General features: G+C 42.9%; 1 protein-coding gene across 5 annotated transcripts in view; it reads right to left on the reverse strand.

The window, feature by feature from the left end:
• Window positions 1-2,897: 2,897 nt before the first annotated feature.
• LOC105715605 (alkaline ceramidase 2) overlaps window positions 2,898-27,029 on the reverse strand; it is a 74,146-nt gene continuing 50,014 nt past the window's right edge. For all 5 annotated transcript variants that reach the window (XM_064381189.1, XM_021675329.2, XM_021675326.2 and 2 more), the window contains exons 4-6: window positions 22,542-22,679; window positions 10,682-10,819; window positions 2,898-8,071 (exon numbers count right to left, since the gene is read on the reverse strand). In XM_064381189.1, coding sequence (XP_064237259.1) covers window positions 7,885-8,071; window positions 10,682-10,819; window positions 22,542-22,679 — 463 coding nt within the window. In that variant the 3' untranslated portion in view covers window positions 2,898-7,884. The remainder of the gene's footprint in view (window positions 8,072-10,681; window positions 10,820-22,541; window positions 22,680-27,029) is intronic.

The following is a 27,029-nucleotide window of genomic DNA, read 5'->3' on the forward strand; positions in this document are numbered from 1 at the left end:
AAAAAAAAAAATCCAGGGAAACATACCTGGGCCCAGAAAGAGATTACATAACTTGGCTTTCTGAAACTTTTTTTTTTTCTTCTTGAGACGGAGTTTCACTTTGTCTCCCAGGCTAGAATGCAATGGGGCGATCTCGGTTCACGGCAACCTTCACCTCCCAGGTTCAAGCAATTTTCTTGCCTCAGCCTCCCTAGTAGCTGGGATTACAAGCGCCTGCCACCACACCCGGCTAATTTTTGTATTTTTAGTCGAGACGGGGTTTCGCCTGTTGGCCAGGCTGGTCTCAAAAACCCCGGACCTCAGGTGATCCACCCGCCTCGGCCTCCCGAAGCGCTGGGATTACAGGCGTGAACCACCGCGCCCGGCCGGGCTGGCCCTTTTGAGACTATTGGTGAGCTCTGGGATGATTAGGAATTGGGAAAGGCTTCGCTTGCGCCATATAGCAATGCCTCAAAAAGCCACGAGATGGCAATATTACTCCAGGAACGTCTCCGTCCCTCCCACCCCGGTAGCTAATGGCTTTCTTTGTTCACAGGAAATCCTCTCTAGCAAATATCATCGGTGCCACTGTACGTTTTCCCCTACTTCATGCTCCTGGCCTTACCTTCAGCCACATTCCTATCACTAGCCCTAATATAAAAATAAGCTACTGCTATTTGTGGCATCTTAAAAATAGCACTTTGGTCTCTGCGCTCAATTGCAAAAGCAGCTGAATCAAATGTTTTGTTTTAATGAGAAGCATAAAATAAACAGATAAAACCCAGGTGAGGGTGATCTGTTTCGTTTTGTGAGTTAACACCCAGAGAGAAGACTTCCCAGGGAAACTAGGTGCCACCAGCCTAGAGACAGTCAGAGACAGAAGTCCACTTGAGACAAGATAATTCCTTCAGTGGGAGAGAGGGGCTTGCCAGCCCTCTTAAAACGCGGCAGGAGAGGAGGCAGAGTCCCACTCTGCAGAGAGTGGAGAACAAAAACTCGAATACCATATCTTTTAGCTTTTGATTATGAAAAAAATCCAACTATACAAAAGTAGACAGAGTAGGATAATAAACCCAGACACCATCTTAAGAACTATGAAACTGTAAACCAGGAAAGAGGCTGCAAGGAAAAATTTAAGTTCCCAATTTACTGAGGAACCTTAAGATGGAAGTTGCCAGAACCCTGGGTCCGCCCACTCCAGCCCTTTATAGTATAGTCTTAATGCAGTCTTTCAATGTAATGTCTTTTAATGAAAAATCCTTAAAAGAGAAGAGTGGGAGAGGCTAGCTCCTGAACTCTGGTCTTCAAAGGGCAATCTGGAAAAGGTAACAGGGGTAACTGCGTCAACTCCCAGCCAGACACAAGAAAAAGAGGACACCTACGAGGAGAAACAGATCGTCCAGACTGTTGGGGAGAGAGGTACACACACCCATGCCAGTCCCCCAGAAGCAGAGCCCTCGACTTCCTCAGCCACTGTCCCTGACCACAGCCTCAAAAAAGTTCAGTCCTGAAGACTGAATAACTAATTTCAGCACCAAAAGGATTTGAATGCTTGCTTAGTCTCCTGTTGGGCAGAGGCTCTTTACCTGGATGGGCTACTAGACATGTCTGAACCCCTAGAAAATTACATACTGATTGAATGTCCCTTATCCAAAGTGCTTGGAACCAGAAATGCTTGGATTTCAGATCTTTTCAGATTTTGGGATATTTGCATTATACAGCATCTAATACAAAAATCGGACATCTGAAATGCTCCAAGGAACATTTCCTTTGATTGTTATATAGGTGCTCAAAACATTTCAGGTTTTGGAGAATTTCTGATTTTTGAGTTTTGGCTTAGGGATACTCAACCTGTACATGGACATTTTCCCACAGCTTTTATATTGTCAAAGAACTTTGGGGCCACTCCTGTCCCCTCAACTCTTCCAGGAAAAAAAAAAAGTCTAAAAACCCACTGTAATGATACAGATAATGCTTATCCAGTATTTCTTCTCTTATAGTCATTTTTGTTGTTGTTTGTTTTGAGACAGGGTCTCACAGTTTGGCCCAGGCTGGAGTATAGTGGCATGATCTCTGCTCACTGCAACCTCTACCTCCTGGGCTCAAGCAATCCTCCCACCTCAGACTCCCGTGTAGCTGGGACTACAGGTATGCATTACTGCTCCTGGCTAATTCTTGTAATTTTGGTGGAGACAGGGTTTCACCATTTGCCCAGGCTGGTCTTGAACTCCTGAGCTCAAGCAATCTACCCACCTTAGCATCCCAAAGTGCTGGGATTACAGGCATGAGCCATTGTGCCCAGACTGTTCTTTTAAATCTGCTGAACTATGACTCCTTTAACTTTAAACAACTGTCACAGAAAATTAAAATAAATAAATAGGTAGATAAAAATTTTCCTGCTAAATTTATGATTTTGAAATGTCACAAGATCTTCCTTCTACTGATTTGATGAAATCCAGCACAAATGAACTATATTCTATATTTGAGATCTGTTTTTTTCTTGAGAAGGAGTCTCACTCTGTCACCCAGGCTGGAGTGCAATGGTGCAATCTTGGCTCACTGCAACTGCCACTCCCCAGGTGAAGGCGATTCTCCTGCCTCAGCCTCCTGAGTAGCTGGAACTACAGGTGCAAGTGACCACACCCAGCTAATTTTTGTGTTTATTTTAGGAGAGATGTGGTTTCCCCATGTTGGCCAGGCTGCTCTCGAACTCCTGACCTCAGGTGATCCACCAACCTCACCCTCCCAAAGTGCTGGGATTTCAGGTGTGAGCCACCGCACCAGGCCTGTATTTGAGATTTATATCCATACGACATGACTATAGAAGATTTAGTAAAAATAACTGTACTTAGGTACTTTACGCTGGAAAAACTTTCATGTATTAATTTCACAGTTCTAAGAAGAAACTAACAAGTAACTACAATTATTTTAATCATTTTTAATAACAATGGTACCCAATTCATTAACAAATGAATTTGGGCAATGTGCTTTGCTGTACAATCCATTAGATACATTCTCACTGCAAATAGTTCAGAAATCATTTTGGAAATAGACACAAACATGTACATATTCATTTGCAGAAAATGCTATTTACAGCTTTAATATCAAATATAGTTATCATAGTTCACAGAAAGAGTATAAAGTGCAAAAGCTCCATTTCAAAAGGCATTAAATCACTCCCAAAGCAATGGAGATTAAATTTTACCACAGCCAGTGGGCATGCCACCCTTATATAGCACACCCTACACAAAGTATAAAACAAGGTATATATCTGAAAACACTATATTGCTCTGATTACATATTGTGGTTATAAAATAGTTTTAAATCTGGTTTAACATATAGAGAAAGATATGATTCAAACAATTAGTCCCATAGAGTAGGGATCTTTTTTTTTTTAAGTTTGTAGGAGGATGATGTCTATAAAATCCATCAAGAATCCCAATCTGGCCCAAGACTTCTCTTTGGCCAGCTAGAATAATAGCACCTAGGCAAAGCCTTGGCTATGAAAGCTTTATGATTAGTTTCAGTGTAAAAGGAGTGGCCACGTGCAGTGGCTTATGCCTGTAATCCCAGCACTTTGGGAGGCCAAGGTGGGCAGATCATGAGGTCAAGAGATGGAGACCATCCTGGCCAACATGGTGAAACCCCATCTCTACTAAAAATACAAAAATTAGCTGGGCATGGTGGCCCACACCTGTAGTCCCAGCTACTTGGGAGGCTGAGGCAGGAGAATCGATTGAACCCAGAAGGCAGAGATTGCAGTGAGCTGAGATTGCACCACTGCAGTCAAGCCTGGCAAAAGAGTGAGACTCCATCTCAAAAAAAAAAAAAAAAAAGGAGCTAGGAGAGGGGCACTGATTGCCTGATTGGGTGAGCTTCAGCATCCACCTGTACCCCAGAGATGGTTCCATGTCCACCCCAAGGGATAAGGAGCCAGGAAGACTCAAATCCCAGTCCTGGGGACTCAACATGGCACTGGCTCATGGAAGCACGATGAGCTGGAGAGATAAGTTTACACACCTGAGAGATGCAGTAAGTGGAACGGGTGGTCATATTTTTACAAAGCCTTGTGTTTGATGACCATCAAGCTTTGTTCCTCAACAGAACATCTTTGACCTATAATTAATGTTTTAGGTACTCTTCACTAGACAGGCATAGAGTTCCCCAAAATGCAGCCTGTCCTCATATGGATGCAGACATATCATCCCCACATACCTTAAATGTATTCATGGAAGGACTTGCCTTATAATGATATAATCATAAAGAGAAGAAAAGATTTCTTTTTCTAATAATCAACAATTAAACACTGTAAAACATAAATCACTGATTGAAATGATCACATGGAAACATGAATGGTTTTTTATAACCTAACTCTAGTTTCTGCTGGGTATTGCACTTGGCCAAATTCTGACCAGAACAAAATCTGAGAGCCATGCTAAGCAACCACCGCCATAATCTAACTCCTAAGTGTGAGCCCTACTGGAGGGAGGGAGATTCTTGATTGCCCATCAATTAATGGAATAAGCTATTCATTTTTTACAATCTGAACACATCAAAATCTGTGAAGTCACATATTTAACAGCTATTTATGATGACTCATCAAGCCAAGTGCAGAGGCACATCAAAAAGTGGGATTCAGTTCATGACTTTTTAGGGCCCATTCATGTCAGGCTTGATTAAAAAGGTAGGTTCAGTAGTCAGTCTCAGAATCCAATGATCAGCATTCAAGCATATAGCTAACTCTAGTGTATTCCAAACCCACACATCATGAAAAATATACAACTGGCATTTACATGCCATTCAAGCTACAGGATAAATGTCAACTCTGAAAGACATCATTTATTTACAACTATATTGAGGGAAAAAAGATGAGACTATACCAAAATATTAACAAGGGTTATACCTGGGCAATAGAATATAGGTTACTTTTTTTGTCTTCAACTTTTCTGCAGTTTCCCAATTTTCTTTAAAGAGTTTGTAATGCTTTTACATAAATGAGTGATGCCATAAACCCAACTTAAAATAAGATGGGTACATCTCTACTCTCTTGGTTTATATCCCATGCTGGCAAGCTAGAGTGATTTCTGTTCAAACATGAAGTTATATTTTGTCCTCCTCAAATATACTCCATTCCACATTTCTTTCTCAGCTCATCTCTTTAGAACAGTTTCTAGAAGCACATTCTGCTCTTCACATTAAAAAAAAAAAAAAAAAAAAAAAAAAGCTGGGCTTAAAATATACACCAAACCCCCTACCTTGGAGCATTTATGCCATAAAATAGATGAGACCAGAACCTATGCCTGATACGGTCAATCTAAAATGAGGATGGTGTGATATTTGCCTTTAAAAAATTCTAGACTTGAAACCCTGGACTTAACAGCAGTTCTGTTCCATCAACCACCTAGATCTCAAAGAGGTACATTAGAAGTTCCACGAATATTTAATTCAAAGATCATTTTTAAAATATTTTTTAGGCTGAGTGTGATGGCTTATGCCTATAATCCCAGCACTTTGAGAGGCCAGGGTGGGCAGATCTCTTGAGTTCAGGAGTTCGAGACCAGCCTGGGCAACATGGTGAAACCCCATCTCTTCAAAAAAATACAAAAATTAGCTGGGAGTGCTGGCACACACCAGTGCAAAAATTAGCTGGGAGTGGTGGCATGCACCGGTAGTCCCAGCTCCTGATGAGGCTGAGGTGGGAGGATCGCGTGAGCCTGGGAGACAGAGGCTACAATGAGTCGTGACTGCAGCACTGCACTCCAACCTGGGTGACAGAGCGAGACCCTGACTCAAAAACAAAACACTCTCTCTATATATATATAAACTATAATAAAGCAACATATATGTTGAATAAATTCAACACCTAATTTTTCTACCTTGGAAATTACCGATTTGTTAATTTGCATTTTCACCACCTCGTATGTTATTAAGTAAATGCTGTAAATTTAACAAAATACAATTTATTTCACACACTGGGGTTCCACAAAGATTTCTTTTTTTTTCTTTCTTTTTTTTTTTTTTTTCTGAGACAGAGTTTCACTTTTGTTGCCCAGGCTGGAAGGCAATGACACAATCACAGCTCACCACAACCTCCACCTCCCAGGTTCAAGTGATTCTCCTGCCTCAGCCTCCCAAGTAGCTGAGATTACAGGCATGCGCCATCATGCCTGGCTAATTTTGTATTTTTAGTAGAGACGGGGTTTCTCCCTGTTGGTCAGGCTGGTCTTGAACTTCCGACCTCAGGTGATCTGTCTGCCTCAGCCTCCAGAAGTGCTGGGATTACAGGCGTGAGCCACCACGCTAGGCCTCCACAAAGATTTCTTACTACAAACAGAGTTCTGCTTTTGAACAACCTATATAATATGATAATCAGAGACGTAGAATAAAGTCATTCATTTTTAAACTCTAAATTCAGTTGCTTATTGGGGTTTTCCCCTTGGATCTTGTACAAATTCTAACTACAGTAAGAGTTCCTGGATGTGCCAAAAACGGTCACCTTCCCAACTCTTACATATGTAGGACAGTGACATGACTCCTGCCCACACAAGAAAACACCTGTCCCGCCCTCTCCCCACAATGGAATGTTACAAAGCAGGACACGCCTGAGTTAAAATTAGTATCCCTGAGGTTGGTAATTCCCACCATGCACCTTGAAGACAGTTCTTGATTCTTCCATTCACCCGGATGAAGAGAAGATTCATTGTAGCCAGTGTCTTTCCCACATTAAGTGAGAAAAATTCAGAAGGCAACAGATTTGCGCTGCTATACCAGCAACCCAAAACCAGCCAGTGAGTGCGTAGTTACTGCCAGTACTTGAGAAAAGTGAGCCATCGGATACTCTGGAAAACCCAGAAAGCACCTTCTACTGTAAGAGTGAAGAGCATGATGCCCACAGAAGAAACAACAGAAACAAGAAGTGAGATTCTCGAAGGTAATTTCCAGAATAGTACAACATACTGGAGACTTCGAATGAGAAAAAGTATCCAAAAAATTCATGTTTGCTCCAAATTTTGAACCAGAACCCACACCACAATTGTGAGGAGTCCTTCGGTAAACTTACAGAGGTCACGTCTTAAAGATGGTGGGTCTGTGGAAACGTTCATGCCATAATTCTTCTTCTCTGTGGAATTGAGGCTGCGGAGCTGGGGTGAAAGGGGGAGGCAGAAATGATGTCAGTATTCAAAAATTGTGCTCATCTTCAAGAATGGCCTAACGTGGAGTGTAGGATTTGGCATAAGAGGGTTTTACTCATTAGCTTCACCTTTATCTCAAGTCTCTCCATCTCTCCACAGAGGTAGTAGTAAAAAGATTCACAAATGCATGTAAACCCTGGGTTAGTTGAGAAATGCAAGTGAAAAATAGCCTTCTAGCCACAAGTCCTGCATGTATTTCGTCGGTTTGGTTTTGTTTAAGGACAATTACCCCAAAGGAAAATCTCTGGCATCATCCATCAGAGAGTCAGAAGGTCTTATCTGTCAGAGGGTTGGTCTGTCTGTCATCAGTAGAGTCCACTCCAAGGGTACCTGGGAATGGTGGGGTCTGGAACAGGCCAGCTTTCTCCAGGAAGAGATGCATTGTACAGGGTGGATCCCCCAAAAGACTGCTCTGCCATGGTCACAAAGGACACAGCCCAATGAGTCACTGTATCTGGAAGTGATGCTGAGAAAGATGCATCTGGTGTCCCTAAGTCCTCCATTTTCCATCTTTGGGAAAGGAAAAGACACTTTTCCCCTTGCACAGTGGAATCCTGGTAGTCCACAGACACATTAGTGAGAGGCCCAGCAAATAGATTTTTGAAAAGTTAGCCCACACCCCAGCCCTTCAAACTCCCTTGGCTGTCTTCCCAGCAAAAGAAGCCCACTGCATGAGGAGCAGTAAGCGGAAAAGCCAGCCACCACCTGGCCATCACGTGATTTTGACTGATGATTTCTTATTGGCACACAGGAGGGACACATAGGGGACACCAATGAAGGCCCATTTCTCGCTGGGCCAGAACTTGATGACAGGGCCTTGCTCAGGGATCTCTGAGGCAGCATCAAAGTAGGCAAAGCATACACAGCCCAGGTAGGCAGCAAGGCAGATGAGGATGTGCCTGCAGAGGGAGACAAGAGGTAAGAGCCTGATGAGCATGAAGACTCCACTGCCCTGAGTTTAGCCTGCTCCTTCTTCTGGGCTAACCCACCGCCCTTGCTCACTGTAGTTGCAGCCCAGGGGCCTCTTCTAATTAGGAAAGAATGAAGATTACCAACAATCCCTGGAATAGCAGGATGATAAATCTTGGGCAGTTTGGGACCCATCTTAGAATGTCCTAAAATATTGCTGCTGGATAATAGGAACAAATGTGCAAATAAATGCCTTTGGGCCTCAAACAAGAAGACTGAGGCCCAAGGACTTAAAACAGAGGTGCTAAGATGGAAGTAACTGAGCACATCTGATTAGATCCCACCTTTGCACTTTAACCACAGATATTTTATGCCCTTCATCAGGAATAATTTTATGTTGATTAAACCACTTTTCCAGTTTAGTGGAAATTTTTAAAAAATTTATCCTCACTGTACCTGTAAAAAGTTTTAATATTAATCTTTATCAAACAATAGACCATTTAAAAGCATGCAATCCTTTTTGTTTCCTTGTTTTTGGTGAAGTCTCTCTCTGTCACCTAGGCTGGAGTGCAGTGGTGCAATCACGGCTCACTACAACCTCTGCCTCCTGGGTTCAAGTGTTCTCCTGTCTTAGCCTCCCGAGTAGCTGGGACTACAGGCACTCACCACCATGCCTGGCTAATTTTTGTATTTTTAGTAGAGACGGGGTTTCACCATGTTGGCCAGGTTGGTCTGGAACTCCTGACCTCAAGTGATCCACCCACCTTGGCCTCTCAAAGTGTTGAAATTACAGGCGTGAGCCACTACAACCAGCCATGTAATCCTTTCTTATACCTAAATTGAAACTTAATCCCAGATGAATTAAAATTTTTTAATATATTTTAAATTATAATGTCACCCAGGCTGGAGTGCAATGGCACTATCTCAGTTCACGAAACCTCCGCCTCCTGGGTTCAACTGATTCTCCTGCCTCAGCCTCCCGAGTAGCTAAGATTACAGGTGTCCACCAACAGGCCTAACTAACTAATTTTTATATTTTTAGTAGAGATGGGGTTTCACCACATTGCCCAGGCTGGTCTTGAACTCCTGACCTCAGGTGATCCACCTGCCTCAGCCTCCCAAAGTGCTGGCATGAGCCACTGCACGTGGCCCAAACACAATATTTTTATAAATTTTGATGGTGGGGGGTGGGGGTCTTTTTAAAAATCACACAAAATCCAGAAACCCTAAAGAAAAGACTGACAGGCCGGGCGCGGTGGCTCAAGCCTGTAATCCCAGCACTTTAGGAGGCCGAGGCGGGTGGATCACGAGGGCAAGAGATTGAGACCATCCTGGTCAACATGGTGAAACCCCGTCTCTACTAATACAAAAAATTAGCTGGGCATGGTGGCGTGTGCCTGTAATCCCAGCTACTCAGGAGGCTGAGGCAGGAGAATTGCCTGAACCCAGGAGGCGGAGGTTGCGGTGAGCCAAGATCGCGCCATTGCACTCCAGCCTGGGTAACAAGAGCGAAACTCCATCTCAAAAAAAAAAAAGAAAAGAAAAGACTGACAGATGTTACTGTAAATTCCAACTTGTGCTGTTTGAGTTCTGTTTTTTACAAACACTTCTTGAAGTCCCCAAGTCCTATATTTTGAGTAGGGTGGGTCTCATGGTAAACATATACAAGTTCACATGAGCAAGGGAACTTAAGTGAATTCTCTCAAATTGTGTATCTTTAGCCCATCTCTGGATAGAAGTCAACCTTCTCCAGAATCTAGATCTAAAGTTTTTCCATTTCTTCACCACTAGAATTTCTCCTTGAGTTCCCTTCATCTGTAAGCAATAATCTACAGCAGATTTCTCCGCCTTGTGATCTTTTGCAATCAGAAGTCCTGGAGGACAGAGAAGGAACGATCACTCTGGGTTTGGGGCTGAAGCAGTTTCTAGGAAGTACGCCCCTCTGATTTCCCCCAGTTTTCTCAGAATCAGATTCTGCACGTATTTTTCTAACCCGCTTGTTTTTTAACATAGTGTATCCTGAACATTCCAAAGTATAGATGCTATAATTTGCTATTACTGAACTCCAAGGTTTTTTATATAAACAGGTGGGTGATATTAAACAATTCACTTTAGTTCTCTGGTCTTCTGTCCCCACTTACAGTAATAATGGAAAAGAGTGTCCTTAAATGGCCTGTGCGGCCCCTCCTTTCACTTGGTCACTCAAGCCCTAAAGGTGGGGTTCCTACTGAGGACCCTCCCAGCCCTCACATCACCTCTTTCCCCAGCTTTCCCCTACCTCTCCCCTCCTGCAACAGCTAGATAGAGCTCAGGTTACAGATTCAGCTCTCAAGCCTCTTTAGGCTTTCATAACGGAGTTAGAGGTAAAAGACTGCAGACCTAAGCATGACAATCAGGCCTTTTGTTCTAGCTAAGCCTGCTCCCTGGAGCTTTTTACAAACTGTACTTTTAGTGGCTTCTGAACCACCTGACAGTGCAACTGAGGAGAGAAGCAAGCCAGCAACCCCCAGGACACCTGTGCACCTTGCAGGGTGAACAGAGCCCAACAGCAAGTGCAAACACACCTGTCCCCCGCCACCTCCCCATTAACAGGGGCTTACCACACGCAGTGCAGGTAGGGGAAGTTGAAGGACGACAGCAGCTCGCAGAAAGCTCGGTCACTGATCCAGCAGAACAGGGCCAGGGTCCACCAGAGGCCCGAGAAGAGGCCCAGCTTAAACACACGCACGTTGTCACACCTGCACAGGGGTCCAGAGAGCCACTCACCGTCAGACCTGGTCTCCACCTCCTCACCGGCCCCCTTTCCTCTCTCTCCTTCACTGATTCCTCTCATGTCCCCAACCCCTTGGCACTGAAGTTCTTACCCAACACACAGTCACTCCAAAGTCTCGTGGATGTAAATACCATATGCTCACAGATGGCTGACAGACACCCTTCCCACCCCTTCTCCCCTGACTCCAGACTCATACACTCAGCTACATTTTTGACATGAGCACCCTAATATGGATCTAAATTTAACAAGTCCATAACATATTCCTCTCCCAATCCTTCTCTTTCTCACACAGCTCTCATCCAGTCCATCAGCTCTCCCTTCAAAATAGATCTCAAACCTGACCTCTTTCCACCACCTCCATCTAGATCCATGCTATCACCATCTCATGACAGTCTCCTTCCACCCTTTCCCCTACAGGCAATTTAACAGCCTCCAGCATCTTCCTGTTTAACCAGAGAGAAAGCCAAAGTACCCACAGCGGCCACAAGGCCCCATGTGCATGGTCTTCCCTTTTCCCTTTCACCTCCTCTTTTACATACTCTTCCCTCTCACTACTTGTACTCAAGCCACTGCGGGATTTGTGCTGTTCCACAAATATCCCAAGCATGTTCCTGCAAGACCATAGCACCCACTGTGGCCTCTTGCCTGGAATGCTCTTCCCCCAGATACAAATCTTTGCTCAAATGTCACCCAGTAAGCCTTTTCCTGATGCTATTTTTAACAACTGCAACACCTGTCTCCGCTTCCCAAGTGACTCTCCCTAAGGTCGCCTTCCCTCCTTTAATTTTCTCTGTAGCAATTATAAACTGGCTGACACCCTCTGTATTTCACTTATTTGCTTCCAGTTTGTCTTCATCCACAGACATGGAAGCTGTTTACTGCTGTATCTCAGCACTGGAAATGTGCTAGACACAGAAGGCACTCAACATTTGTTGAATGAAGGAATAAGCTCTTATCCACACTGGGACAAAATGGTCTTCTGAAACAAATCCCAACAGTTCAATGAAAATTTCAAGTGCTGTCTTCTTTCCTTGTTAAGGACTTGCTCATAAAGTGGGTGACTTCTATCCCTGGGGAGGAATGCTGGGAGGCAGCTGGTGGCTGAGGATCCTTCTTCCTCAAGGTGACACTCCTGGGTCAGTCAAGATCTCCTATGGGACCCAGAATACAACACAACATCTGCAATCAAGAAGAGCTGAATTCCTCTTTATTGAACCCACAGACAGGTGTTAAAAGCCTGACTTGCTAGTGCCCTTCCCAGTTGCCTTTCAGAAACATCAGCAAAAGCGTCAATAAATGTGGGATAGGACAGCAGGTTCAGAAAGACCTGCTCAAAAGCAAACCAAAATACTCTTGTAGGAAGGCTAAATGCATCCCTTGAAAAGTTTTTAGAAAGAATAGAGACACACGACATGTAGAGGCTTACATTCCCAGTTACTAAAGTAAAGAGATAACCATTTCTGTTTCCCCCTTTTGTCTAACACTCTCTACCTTGAATGCCTCACCTTCTGGTTGGTTCCCTCTCAAAAAGAGCTCAGGTCCTCACCTTGACCCACCCTCTCCTTCTCTTCAGGGCTCAGCCTCCAGGCTTCCTCCAACATCCCATGCCAGCTCCTATAGATCTCCCCTTAGTCCAAGCCGTGGCCCACAGGCTGCATGCTGACCAGGACGGCTTCAAATGAGGCCCGACACAAAGTCATCAACTTTCTTAAAACATTAAGAGATTTTTTTTGCAACTTTTTTTTTTAGCTCATCAGCTATCATTAACATATTTTATGTGTAGCCTAAGACAATTCTTCTTCTTCCAATATGGCCCAGAGAAGCCAAAAGAGTGGACACCCCTGCTTTAGTGTACTCTCTCAGGGCACCTTGCCATGTTCCTTCATAACTCTCATCACAAATTCAAACTATGGATATATTATCTGTGTAACATCTGGTATTAAACTAGCCTAGAGGCTGGGATCAGTGGCTCATGCCTCTAATCCTAGCACTTTGGGAGGCCTAGGTGGGCAGATCATTTGAGGTCAGGAGTTGGAGACCAGCCTGGCCAACACGGTAAAACCCCATCTCTACTAAAAATACAAAAATGAGTCAGGGGTGGTGGCACACACCTGTGGTCCCAGCTACTCCAGAGGCTGAGGCAGGAAAATCGCTTGAGCCCAGGTTGTGGAGGTTACAGTGAGCCGAGATCTCGCCACTGCTCCAGCCTGGGCTTCAAGAGCCATCTCAATACATAAGTAAATAAACAAACTAGCCTAGAAGCCCAGCCTCAAGAGGAACTAGCCCTGTTTTATTCACTAATGTATATACTCCATGCCTACCAACTGCATCAGGCACTGTTAAATGCTCCCTGAATTAATAGATAAAATTATGAAATAAAAGGACAATTTTAACTGGACTCTAATTTGGTTATCTGTAATTTGGGCAGAACATTACTTTTAGATTATTTAAGATTATTGGCCGGGTGCAATGGTTCATGCCTGTAATCCCAGCACTTTGGGAGGTCAAGGCAGACGAATCACAAGGTCAGGAGATTGAGACCATCCTGGCTAACACAGTAAAACACCATCTCTAGTAAAAATATAAAAAGTCAGCCAGGCGTGGTGGCAGGTGCCTGTAATCCCAGCTACTCGGGAGGCTGAGGCAAGAGAATCATTTGAATCTGGAGGTGGAGGTTGCAGTGAGCTGAGATGGCGCCACTGCACTCCAGCCTCAGCAACAGAGCGAGACTCTGTCTCAAAAAAAAAAAAAAAAAAAAAAAAAGATTATTGATTGGGCACCAAATTCCACACTAGGCACTATAAAAGACAAAATAAACAGGTCTCTTGCCTTGAATTTAAAAAGTAAAATGAAAATAGACAAGAACAACTATCAACAAATACACAGACAATTAGTCTGAGACACAAGGATCCATGAACATCCAATGCAATTAAACCTAGAAAGTTTGGCTTAAGGAACACATCACAACAGAGAGCAATGTGTTGGAGATGTCCTGCGTGGAAGGCATCGTCCAAAAGGCAGGTGTCCAGCAGACAGACACTGCAAGCACCAGAACAGGGCAGGCTTGGCATGTATGAGGCAGGAGGGAGGCTCTGCAGAGCCTGGTCTCGGGGCAGCCTGTTACTCTTCCTTTCTCTGCTTCTAGAGGAAGCAGGTCCTGCTAGAAGCTGCTGACCAGTCTTATTTGCACTGGGGTTGTCCAAAACTTGCAGTCTATTAGGTTTCACTCCCATTTTATCAAAATATCAATGTGAAATAAAAAAGGCAGACAAAATTCATATGTACAGCAGGACCTTATTCTACAATAGAAAACTCTGAGAGGAATGTCTACCATTTCTTCTCTTCTTGACCCTTGATTGTATTCTCAAATTGTTCTTAACAATAAAATCATTCCTATAATCAGAAAAAGAAAAGTATTTTTAAAAATAGTATAAATGTATCTCAGTTACTTAGCAATGTACTTAACACCATCAATTTCAGTGTCAGGTTTCGACCCAAAATCAGAATAAACTTTTGTTTTCTCATGGTCTAAAAGAGAGTTCAGAAAAGACAATGGAAATTCTTCTCAGGAAGCTGGCTAAAAGAAATGACTAGAAACAAGCGTTAGGAATAAAGGCTAAAGAGAAAGAGAAAGCGAAAAAAAAGTACCACCTCTATTTCCTCTGAGCAAATGAGCATGCAGTGAGAAACATTCAACTCAGACATAATAGATCATTGCTGGTGACAACCAGGGAAGATTTGGGAAGGAGGTGCAAGAGTGATAAGGGCATCCTTTTGTCTGGGTATTTTATGAAAGCAGGGAAACAACTATCTTTTCTTTTCCTGGCTGGTAACTGGGGTGGTAACTGGGACACAGCAGTGAACAAAGAGACCCCGTCCCTGCCTATGTGAAGTCGATGTCCAGCAGAGGAGACAGACACTGAACAAAATAACAATACAAATAATCTAATTACAGTCAGGATGGCTGCCATAAGGAAGTTCAGGGTCCTGGAAGAGCATATAAATAGTTCAGCCCAAACTGAATGATGAGCAGAAGTTAGTCAGGCAAGAGGGCCAGGAAAAGGGACAGCATAAATAAGGAAGGGCCTGGGGCTGGCAGGAGCAGGGTCCACAAAAGATACAGAAGGTCAGAATGGCTGGGGATGGAAGGTAGGGGAGCTTCTTGTGGGAGCAATCAGCTCACAGGGGAAGGCTGGAGCATGTCAAGAATTTTGAACTTTATCTTCACTGCAACATCGACTGGTAGAAAAATGAGTGTGCTCAAATGGCATGTCTGGGGAAGGAAGAGGATGCCAGGTTTCAGGCTTGAGTAACTGGGTAAATGGTGCGTCCCTTTCCTGCAACTAGAAATATGATGAGAACCAGAGCTAGAAAAGGCAGATCAGGAATCTGGGTTTGGACAAGTTGAATTTGAGATGCCTGTGATACATGGAATTAGACAAGTTAGGTAGGCAGCTAGACACATAATAGTAGAGTTAGGAGGAAGGACTGGGTTGGAGACGTAAGATCAGGAGTCATCCGCGTATATAGGGGAATTAAAGCCACAGAAGTAGAGGAAATCTTTCAGGAGGATGTATGAAGGGAGAAAAGCAGTATCTTAATCCATGCAGGCTGTTTTAACAAAACACCATCGACTGGGTGGCTGATAAAAACAGAAATTTGTTTCTCATAGTTCTGGAGGCTGGGAATTCTGAGATCAAAATTCCAGCAGAATCAGTGTCTGGTGAGGGCCATTCCTCATAGATGACACCTTCTAGAGCTGCATCGTCACATGATAGAAGGGCCAAGGCAGCTCTCCGGGGCCTCTTCTGAGAGCACTAATCCCATTTCTGAGGACTCTATCCCCACTGACTTAATCACCTCCCAAAAGGGCCCACCTCCTAATATCATCATCTTATTAATTAGTATTTCAACATATGAATTCAAGAGAGACACAAACATTCAGACCATAGCAAGCAGAAGATGAGGGTGCACCTTAAGGGACTCCTACACGCAAAGCGATGTAGAAAAGTAGGAATCTATGCAAGAGACTGAAAAGGAGCTGCCAAGAGGTAGTGGGAAAGCCAGGAGGAGGTGGTATCACAGGAGCCATGGCAAAGACCATTTGAGGCATGGGGAGGAGAGCTAATTGGGCAAGCAGCCGAGAGAATAACACATAAGATACAGGAGGGCTGAAAACTGATCACGGGTATACAGCTTACTAAGAGGGATTTGGTTATCAAAGTAGGGGCAGAAGCCAGATTGGCATGAGTTGAAGAGTAAATGGGAGGTGAGGGATAGAGGAAGCTTTTAAAGAAGTTTGGCTGTGACAGCAAGGGTGCAAGGATAGTAGCTAGAGATGTGGATGTGGATTAGTCCAGGTTGGGTGTTTGAGAAGGCAGTAGGGACTCAAATGTGTTTACAGGCTGATAAGAAAGCCCCTTTAGGCTGGGCACAGTGGCTCATGCCTGTAATCCCAGCACTTTGGGAGGCCGAGGAGGGCAGATCCCTTGAGGTCAAGAGTTCAAGACCAGCCTGGCCAACATGGTGACCACCCATCTCTACTAAAAATACAAAAATTAGCCGGGCATGGTGGTGCACACCTGTAATTATAACTTCTCTATTCGGGAGGCTGAGGCAGGAGAATTGCTTGAATCTGGGAGGCGGAGGTTGCAGTGAGCTAAGATCTCACCACCACACTCCAGCCTGGGTGACAGAGCGAGACTCAGGCTAAAAAAAAGAAAAAAAAGAAAGCCCCTTTAGAAAGAGATGGGCAATATAGAGGACAATGTACAGGAGTGAAATAGACATACGAGAGTGAAAGGAATAACCAATTGGTAGAAGACTGACCCTAATGGAAGGAAGTTTTCCTCTCATAAAGCTGCCACTTGTTAATGTGATGATGAAGACCAATTAGCTTTAGTGATGGCTAGCTTTTCCAGGGCAGATATTTTAAGCATGAAACAAATTACTTCTTTTGTAATTACTTAAAAGATTAGAGTATTAAAGGAAAATATATTTCCCTATGTAAAGATCACAATTGTGAAGCAAAATTTATTTAAACTGCACAATAATCTGCCCTAACCACATGTGTCCTCCATTTGCTCTTCTTTAAGTCTTATGAACTTAAGATATTTTCCCAGCCAGGTGAAGTGGCTGACACCTATAATCTCTGCACTTTGGGAGGCTGAGGTGGGAAGATTGCCTACGTCTGGGAGTTTGACGCTGCAATGAGCTATAATCATGCTACTGCACTCCAGCCTGGGCAACAGAGCAAGACCCCATCTCAAAAAAAAAACCAAAAAAACAAAAAAAAAACCTTCCCCTTTCCCTTTTCTTAAAACAAAATTATAAGCTAAAACATATTATGAAACTCAGGAGTTAAAATGAAACTAGAGTGCAGTGAATTCTCAAGAAACAGAGCTAAATCCAGAACATTCTATTCACTTCAAGCCTAATATAAGCGAGCACCACTGGACTGAATGTTACAAATGGAAATCACTTCAGATGTTGTCACTAGCAATTTAATTATGTGTTTGACAAAGAGCTTTAAGATGTGTTAACATCCAGAGTTGGCTAGAGGAGGATGAAAGGGAGAATGGTTTAAGTACAAAGTAAAAGCACAAAGAGTTTAGGAAGAGAGCAATTATGTCTGGTGGAGAGGATAAGCAGGGGTTAAGAAAGGCCTCACAAAGGAGCTGGTATCTAGGATGAGCATTGCACGAGGGGTAGGATTTTGCAAAACAATAGTAGGAAAGGGCATTCCAGGGGGAGAAGAAAGTATGAGCAAAGACCTGAAGACAAGAAAACAAGGAGCCAGTCCAAATTGGTTGGTCATAGGACATGTAGAAGGAAACAGAGGAAGAAAATGCTCTAAGGGAAGCTTAGACAACGAGGCGCCACTGAAGGTTTTTGTAAAGGATGACGTAGTAACAGTCTGAAGGAAGAGACTGGAGGAAGAAGAGACTGTTAGAAAACAAATACAATGGTCCACTGGAGGGGTGTGAGGGTGGGGCAATAGATACGGGAGGAGGTGACAGATGAAACATTGCAGAGGGTGATTCCATGAAATCCAGCAATCATTTGAGGTGGCAGGAGATGAGGGACCCAATGATGATTGTAGGGTTTCAAGTGTAATGAACTCAGAAAATAGTGACACCATTAAAATAATTTGGGAACTTTAAAACAGAATTTGGGAAAGGTCATTGAGTGGCATCGTAGGCAAAGAGGGCATGGAGCGAAGCCAGTAATCTTGCCTATCATAGTTTGGGAAGGCTCTGACAGAGATACCCAGCAGGTAGTTGGGAACATGAGACTAAACTTCAGGAGAGACGAGGATGGACCGCAGAGAATCATGCGGAGTGATGACAGCTGAACACAAGAGGGTTGATAAGATTTTCAAGAAACAAACAGAAAAGGTTGAAGACACAATCTTGGAGAACGCCCACCTTAGGAAGCAAAGAGCAGAGTAGGAACAGTCAGGTAGGAGAGCCTGTATCACACAGGATCACAGAAGCCAAGAGAAGAAAATTCAGAGGAGGAGGTTGACAGTGTCAGATTCTTCAGACAGCCAAGGATAGGGAGCACTGCAAACAAACGATTCTATTTGGAAGTTAAAAGGCTATTAGCATAGCCTAAGGAAATAGTGTAATGAGTGCACAAAGATACACAAAGATGTTCAATGCAGAGATATTTATAATAAAGAAAAACTGGAAACAACCTAAACGGTCAAAAAAGGAAATATGTTGACTAATTAAAACAAATTAAAAGTAAATTACAGTTCTATATGTCCATTTAAAATGAGGACCTAGATCTGTATTTATTGACAGAAAAAGAAAATACAATATATTCGTAAGTGAGAATGTCAAATTTTAGATTAACATATATAAGAATGAGCTAATTTTTATTTTTTTAAATACAGCTAGTTTTTTTAAAAAAATAAGATGGCAAAGAATAAAAAAGCCTGTAAGAAGACACAACAGAGGGCTAACAGTCATTATCATCACATGGCAGGTTTAGTTATTTCATTTTTATTTAATACATAAAAACTATGAGGCAAGTACTATCAAATATTAATTTTCCTGAAAAAATGATAGATTTATATTTTTTGCTGGTCTATATTCTCCAATTTATCTACAAAAAATATTAGTTACTTGATAAAATTAGTTTTTTAAAAGAGGTCATCGGTGACTCTTGAATGAACATTTCAAACTAAAGATGGGGAGGGGAGCCAGCCTGCAAGGGATTTAAGAAGGAAGGGCAGGCTGGCTGCAGTGGCTCACACCTGCAATCCCAGCACTTTAAGAGGCTGAGGCAAGAGGACTGCTTGAGGCCAGGAGTTTGAGACTCCCTGGGCACAGTGAGACCTTGTTTCTACTAAGAAAAAAAAAAAAAAAAAAAGGGCTGTCTTCTTTCTTCTTTTTTTTTTAAAAAAAAATACAAGTCTTTGTCCCTCAGGCTGGAGTGCAGTGTGTGATCTCAGCTCACTGCAACTTCTGCTTCCCAGGTTCAAGCGATTCTCCTGCCTTAGCCTCCTGAGTAGCTGGGATTACAGGTGCCCACCACCATGTCCAGCTAATGTTTGCATTTTTAGTAGAGACAAGTTTTCATGATGTTGGCCAGGTTGGTCTCAAATCCTGACTTCAAGTGATCTGCCCACCTCGATCTCCTAAAGTGCTGGGATTACAGGCATGAGCCACCACGCCCAGCTGGGCTTTCTTCTTAAACTCTCTTAAGAAAACTGGCTAGAAGAGGACAGAGTAGCAAGTCACTCTGTCCTGTGCTACAGATGGCAATCTGGACCTCAGCCAGCCCTCAAGGTCATCACTGTGCAGAAATGCTTGGCAAAAAGGATTCCAAATCCAGGCCTCACTTATGGCAGTTTTGGATTTATAAAGTATGAGAGAACATTTCCATGAAGGGCAGTGGCTTGATGTGAGCTTCATTGAGAACTTTCTTCATGAGAAGAAACATATTTTGATGGAAGTATATGACTTCAGACTTACTCAGCATTAAGTCTGTTGGATGATAAAATAACCATTTATTAATTAAAGGCTACAAATTCTTCATCTCTATATCTCTTTGTGATCACAGATTCCAAACTGCTACCCAGAAATAGAGAAAGTGTTTCTTCCAGAAGGCTAAGATCCTCAGTCTTAAAACGTACAGTTTAGAATAGATCTATGGTTTTCAAACGGGTGGGCACTACAAAGAAGCACCTGGGCAGGTTCTGAGGGTTTTTGTTTTGTTTAGAGCTTTATTGGGGCATATTTCACATACCATAAAATTCCTCCATTTAAAGTGTACAGATCAGGTCAGACACGGTGTCTCACGCCTGTAATCCTAGCACTTTGGGAGGCCGAGCCAGGCAGACTGCTTGAGCTCAGGAGTTAGAGACCACCCTGAGCAACACGGTGAAACCCCATCTCTACTAAAATGCAAAAACTTGGCTGAGCATGGTGGTGGGTGCCTGTAGTCCCACCTACTCAAGAGGCTGGGGCAGGAAAATTGCTTGAACCCAGGAGGCGGAGACTGAAGTGAGCCAAGATGGTCCCACTGCACTCCAGCTTGGGCAAGAGTGAAACTCCGTTTTACAAAAAAAAAGTGTACAGGTCAGTATGTTTTGATATCTTCAACCCATCACCACAATCTCATTTTATAATGTTTCCAACACTCCAATAAGAAGCCCTTACTTATTAGCAGTCATTCCCTTTTTCATCTCCCCTACCACCTCCCTACATCCCCGCTCTAACCCTACCCTCACCCAAGCCCCACACAACTGTGTTTTTGAGCTTTTTAAATCTATAGATGTCCAGGCTCCTATCCTAGACCTCCAAAATCCAAATCTTTACAGAGGCAGTGCTAGCACCTGCACTAACATCTGTCCTTGCTAGTGCACTTCCCAGGTGATTCTGATGAGATGCCCGTCAAGAGCCAGGGGAGCCTGCACTCAGTAAGAACTCAGTAAACACTTGAGTGAGTATACAAGTGAGAAGGAAGATTTGAGGTTGCTAAGAACCCTTCGGGCTCTAACAAGGAACATCAGTGATAAAGTAGACAGCTAATTTTTTAAAATTACAGTTATTAGAGGGTAGGGACTGAACCCTTTTTTATTTATTCAAGCATAGTTATTCTTCTAGGACCACTTCAGCCTGTGTCTGAAGAGACTCTTACATCCCCAGTCCTTGATGGATGTAGAAGGCAACTACACAAGATCTGACAGCAAGATGCCAGACAGCAAGTTCCAGTACCATACCATTTCAACTGCCTTTGGCCCTGCCTGTTATTGCTGACAACCAAAGCAACCCTCTAGTGGCAAAGCGAGTAGAAAGAAATGTATATCGCCTCTCAAATCAAAGAGGAGAGAAAGCTGACTTAACACATTATGCAGAGCATAAGATTTCAGTTACAAGACTTCAACTAAGACATTCAATGTCCACAACAATGAGAAAATCTGAATTAAAATACATTTTTTAGGCCAAGCACGGTGGCTCACACTTGTAATCCCAGCATTTAGGGAGGCCAAGGTGAGCAGATCACTTGAGGTCAGGAGTTTAAGACCAGCCTGGCCAACATGGTGAAACCCCATCTCTACTAAAAATACAAAAATTAGCTGGGTATAGTGGCAGGCAGTTGTAATCCCAGCTACTCGGGAGGGTGAGGCAGGAGAATCACCTGAAACCAGGAGGCGGAGGCTGCAGTTAGCTGAGAATGTGCCACTGCACTCCAGCCTGGGTGACAGAGTGAGACTCCATCTCAAAATAAAAAATGCATTATTTAAATGGCTGCAAATAAAAAGAAGTGTTTTCTTTTTTCTTTTCTTTTTTTTGTTTTTGTTTTTGTTTTTGTTTTGACAGAGTTTTGCTCTTGTTGCCCAGGTTAGATTGCAACGGTGTGATCTCAACTCACCACAATCTCCGCCTCCCAGGTTCAAGCGATTCTCCTGTTTCAGCCTCCCAAGTAGCTGGGATTACAGGCATATGCCACCAAGCATGGCTAATTTTGTATTTTTAGTAGAGATAGGGTTTCTCCATGTTGGTAAGGCTGGTCTTGAACTCCCGACCTCAGGTGATCCACCTGCCTCGGCCTCCCAAAGTGCTGGGATTATAGGCATGAGCCATCGTGCCTGGCCAAGAAGTGTTTTCAAAGAGAATGAAAATAAGGGCAGTGATTAGATGTACTGTAATTGGGTCTAGAAGAGGAAAATCATGTACCAACAAACACTAAATGAAAACGTTTCTGAATATCATCCTGAACCCTGAGTACACAAGTGCCCAAAAGAAAATGCTAATGCAAAGAGCAAAACCGTTACCTGATAGATTGTAAATGAGACACTAAACCTCAGAGAAAGTATCATTATCAACTGCAGTCCACCTGAAGTTCATATTTTCTTATAGATACAAACTCATTCTCCCTGCCCCTTCCTCTTTCTCCTTCTGTGTCTGAATGCAATAACCTTTTAAAACTTTTCTTTTCTACAGAATTAAGTCTAGACATCTTGGTCTAGGTGCTGAGATTGGTCCTGGTAATCTAGCTGTGATCAATAGAATGATCCAAACCATGAAAACCTGCTTCCATCCAACAGTCAGCAACTAACTTTCATGAGGAATACAATTCCTCTTCTGCTGCAGAGCAGCAAAGGAGCCCTGAGCTGGTGTGTTCCCAGCACAGGGACAGCCTAAGGGGTAGGCAGGAATCATGGCACCTACCTCTTTAGCTCTGCAATGAGCAGTGCAGTGCAAGGAACTCCTAGGGTCATCAGAGAGATGTTGTTGATGGCGGGCTTGACGAATGCTAGGCACGTTGTAACTGCAGACAGGACACAGACCACCACCTTGAACCTGCCCCTGAATCCATGAAGCAAAACCAAAACCATTAGAAAAGGAGTTCTTGTTTGTGTGTTTAATGTTGGCAAGCTGAAAAGAAATTCTGCACTAAGTACTAAGGTTCAAAAAGCCATTCACACTCACTGGCTTAGGAATTCCACTTCAAGTAACTTATCCTTAGGAAGTAATTAGAGATTTTCAAAATATTTAGTCATAAGAATGGTAAAATTACAGTCAACCTACATCTCTGAGGGTGAGATATGGATAACTGTTTCCTTTGTGTGATTCTTCTGTATTCTTTTCTTTTCCTTTCTTTTCTTTTCTTTTTTTTTTTTTTTTTTTGAGACAGAGTCTTGCTCTGTTGCCCAGGCTGGAGTATGGTGGCACTATCTTGGCTCACTACAACCTCCACCTCCTGGGTTCAATCAATTCTCCTGCTTCAGCCTCCCAAGTAGCTAGGATTACAGGTGTGTGCCAACACGCCCAGCTAATTTTTGTATTTTTAGTGGAGACAAGGTTTCACCATGTTGGCCAGGCCGGTCTCAAACTCTTGACCTCGTGATCCACCCGCCTCAGCCTCCCAAAGTGCTGGGATTACAGGGGTGAGCCACCATGCCCAGCCAATTTTTCTATATTTTTTCAAATGTTTGATTTCTCTGCATTTTTTCAGATGTCCTACAGCAGGGTTTAACAGTTTTTTTCTATAAAGGGTTTTTGGGTTTGGGCTGGGCATGGTGGCTCACACGTGTAGGTAGTCCTAACACTTTGGGAGGACAAAGTGGGAGGACAGCCTGAGCCTTGGAGTTTGTGGTTACAGTGAGCTATAACCTGAACATAAAATAAATTATATAAGTATTTAATTAAATATATGTTTATTTGTAAGTATAAAGAATATATTATATAAATATATTTATATTATGTATAACCATATAGTTATGCTATATACAGTTACATAGAATTATAAATACATATTTAATCAAAGATATACATTAATAATTAAATGTGTATAATTATATTAAATAAATATTATATTTAATAAATTATATATACATACACACACACACACACACACACACACATATATATATACACAAACACACACAGGTTTTGCAGGTCCTAAGGTCTCTGCCACAGCTACTCAACTCTGCCATTACAGAGAATAAGTAAATGAATGGGCATGGCTGGAAGCTGATAAAACCTGATTTGCAAAACAGGACCCTTTTGGCCCACAGGACATAGTTTGTCACCCCCTGTTCTACAAAGTGAACATATACAACGTTCATAAGTAAAACAGAGACCATTCACAAATCATAATGCATCCTAGTTTAAAAGAAAATTTGTCCTATGTGTCTAGCACACCCAAAAAAAGTTTTCAGAATAAATTTCAATAGACTAAGAAGAATAGTCTATATTTATTGACAACCTACAAGTCTAGTATGCACAAGAATTTACATCGACAAGTTTTTGAAATGACAAGTCTCAGACAAATAATCAATACTATCCTCACGCCCTTCAGTGGAGGTCATTTCAGTAGAAAGAGCCAGAAGTGGCGACGTGATCCTAGACATGCTCTTTCTTTTCTCCCTGGGACTCATTTCCTTATCTGTAAAATGAAAAGCCTGGACTAGATGATTTCCAAGGCCTCATCCATGACTTAAATTTAGGAGTACACGATTTTCCTGAAGTTTCTGTTATTCCTCATTAGTACAACTTACTTTGGCCAAGAGCCCTGGAACAGGTCACAGTTAGGAAGCCAATTTGAATGAAATTCCATTATAAAGAAATCAAAGGGCATTGAACCCTCAAACTACAAATTTATCTCTTAAATAGGAAAGCCATTCATCATCAAGGCACAGGAAATCATTGACCAAGCTGCCAACTTTCAGACTGGAATGAACAGGAATTATAGCTCTGAACCTCTACCAGAGGAAAAAATATATGTGGGAAAGGCTCCAGGCAGCTAATCCTCAGGAGAGGCATGTTTTTCTCCTGGCCTCGCCTGGTGTTCTTCATCTACTGGATGAAAGGCCGCCTGCTCAGGGTGAGGGCCCACAGCCATCACACACAGGGCCCCTGGTGACCCACAATAACTCTTCCACTGGGATTGAGGGTCTGTGACTCATGCCAAGGCAATGTGACCTTTTTCAGTAGGATAAACACATAATCAGAAACGTCCAAAGTGCATCACCTCTCTGTATCCAGTCGTTTTGGAATTAGGCATAGGTCAGACAGGGCAACAGTGATTCAAGGCACAGGAGTTTCAGTGAGACTGACATGCATTCAAATCCTGCCTCCATTGCTTACTAGCTGTGAGACCTTTGGCAAGTAACTCAACTCTTTGAGGCTTTCCCACATAAAAATTAAGACATTGTGCTTCACAGTGTTCTTGTAAGCATTAACACAGTGCCTGGTACATGTTATGTGCTAATAAAATTCATTACTACTTTTATCCTTACCATCATTTTAAAAATAAATACTACTTTTTTGTTTTGTTTTTGCATTTTGTTTTGTTTTTTTGACATGGAGTCTCTGTCGCCCCGGCTGAAGTGCGGTGGCACAATCTCGACTCACTGCAACCTCCGCCTCCCGGATTCAAGCGATTCTTCTGCCTCAGTGTCCTTTAGCTGGGACTAAAGGCATGTGCCACCAAAAAATAAATACTACTTTAAATAATATTCTTGTTGTTGATATCATACTCTCAGAGAAAATGTGACTGACTTGCTGTTGCAATCAAAGGCTCCACAGATTACTGCCAAAGGGTTTAAAGGCAGTAAGCTTGAAAACACATGCTTTCTGTTTTTTGGTTTTTTTTTTTGAGACAGAGTCCCCCTCTGTTGCCCAGGCTGGAGTGTAATGGCTCGATCTTGGCTCACTGCAACCTCCGCTTCAAGGGTTCAAGCGATTCTCCTGCCTCAGCCTCCAGAATAGCTGGGATTACAGGTACCCGCTACCACACCTAGCTAATTTTTATATTTTTAGTAGGCACACGGTTTCACCATGCTGGCTAGGCTAATCTTGAACTCCTGACCTCAGGTGATCCACCTGCCTCGGCCTCCCAAAGTGCTGAGATTACAGGCATCAGCCACCACACGCAGCTGTGAAACATGTTTTCTTTAGAGTAGGCCATCTGCAGACACCTCCCCATGTCTGGTCCAGAAGGTGTACAGGAATGTGCTGGCCAACAAGAACATCCTGTGAACACAAGTTTCTGAAGCCATGAGAAGTAAATGGAGGCCATGTGGCCAGCAGAAAGCCAGCCAGCCAGCCCAGCAGACCCCAGAGTCAACAGAGGCCCTGGGAAAAAGAGAGCTGGAAATATCTAGGAGTAAGAGGTCCCAACAGCATGTTTTTCTAAACTGTGATTGACGACAGCCTCAGGTCATGTTTTCAACTTTCCAGTCCATTAGGGTCTCACACTGAAACACAAGGTCAGGAAACCCTTAGCACCACGGCTTCCTATATTCTCCAAACCAAAATCTAACAACCCAGTACCATCATCATAATATTTTTAGAGTAAAGCTGTTACTGTTATCATTAGCTACCCTTTAAAGCAGTCGTTTTCAAGCCTATACCCTGTGTCCCTTTTTACTTTGGTAAAATGTAAAACCACTTTTTACTTTTTAGGCTTGAAAACCACTATCATTGGCTACCCTTTAAAGCAGTGGTAATGTTTTTGTTCTTCTGAAATGAAATGAAATTTATAGATGATAAAACCTCCCATCATAGTGACCATCAAAAACATGTCCACAAACTTTCCAAATGTCCTGTAAGAATTGGAAATGTCCCTGGTTAAGATCCACTGCTATAAGCTACTAAAACATAATTTATTTAGAACAGCCAGGCCTTGATAGTTACAGCACTATAGCATTTGGTCATGAAAGGGACCTCAGAGAGCTAGTCTAACCCTGTTATTTTATAACTAAAGCACTAAGGCCCAGAGAGTTTAAGATTCCAGCCTCAAGTCATCCAGCAAGAATGCTAGAAAGGCGGGCAGATCCCAGACTGCTCCCTGGTCATTCAGGATTCAAAAACTAAAGTGGATTATAAAGTGAAGGCTCTCCTGAGATTTTGTAAAGACAAAATCATCACAAGTACAGCAGAATAAATCATTTAAGAAGTGGATACAAGGTTGGGCACACTGGCTCACACCTGTCATCCCAGCACTGAGAGGCCAAGGTGGGAGGATCTCTTGAGCCCAGGAATTTGAGACCAGCCTGGGAAACATGATAAAACCTTGTCTCTGCAAAAAATACAAAAATTAGCCAGGTGCAGTGATAGGCACCTGCAGTCCCAGCCTCTCGGGAGGCTGAGGTAGGAGGATCACTTGAGTGTAAGAGGCAGAGGTTGCAGTACACTGTGATTGCGTGACTG

The sequence above is a fragment of the Aotus nancymaae genome, unplaced genomic scaffold (genome assembly GCF_030222135.1).
Source record: "Aotus nancymaae isolate 86718 unplaced genomic scaffold, 86718_ANA_hifiasm-v0.15.2.pri h1tg000003l, whole genome shotgun sequence".
Classification (NCBI taxonomy): domain Eukaryota; kingdom Metazoa; phylum Chordata; class Mammalia; order Primates; family Aotidae; genus Aotus; species Aotus nancymaae.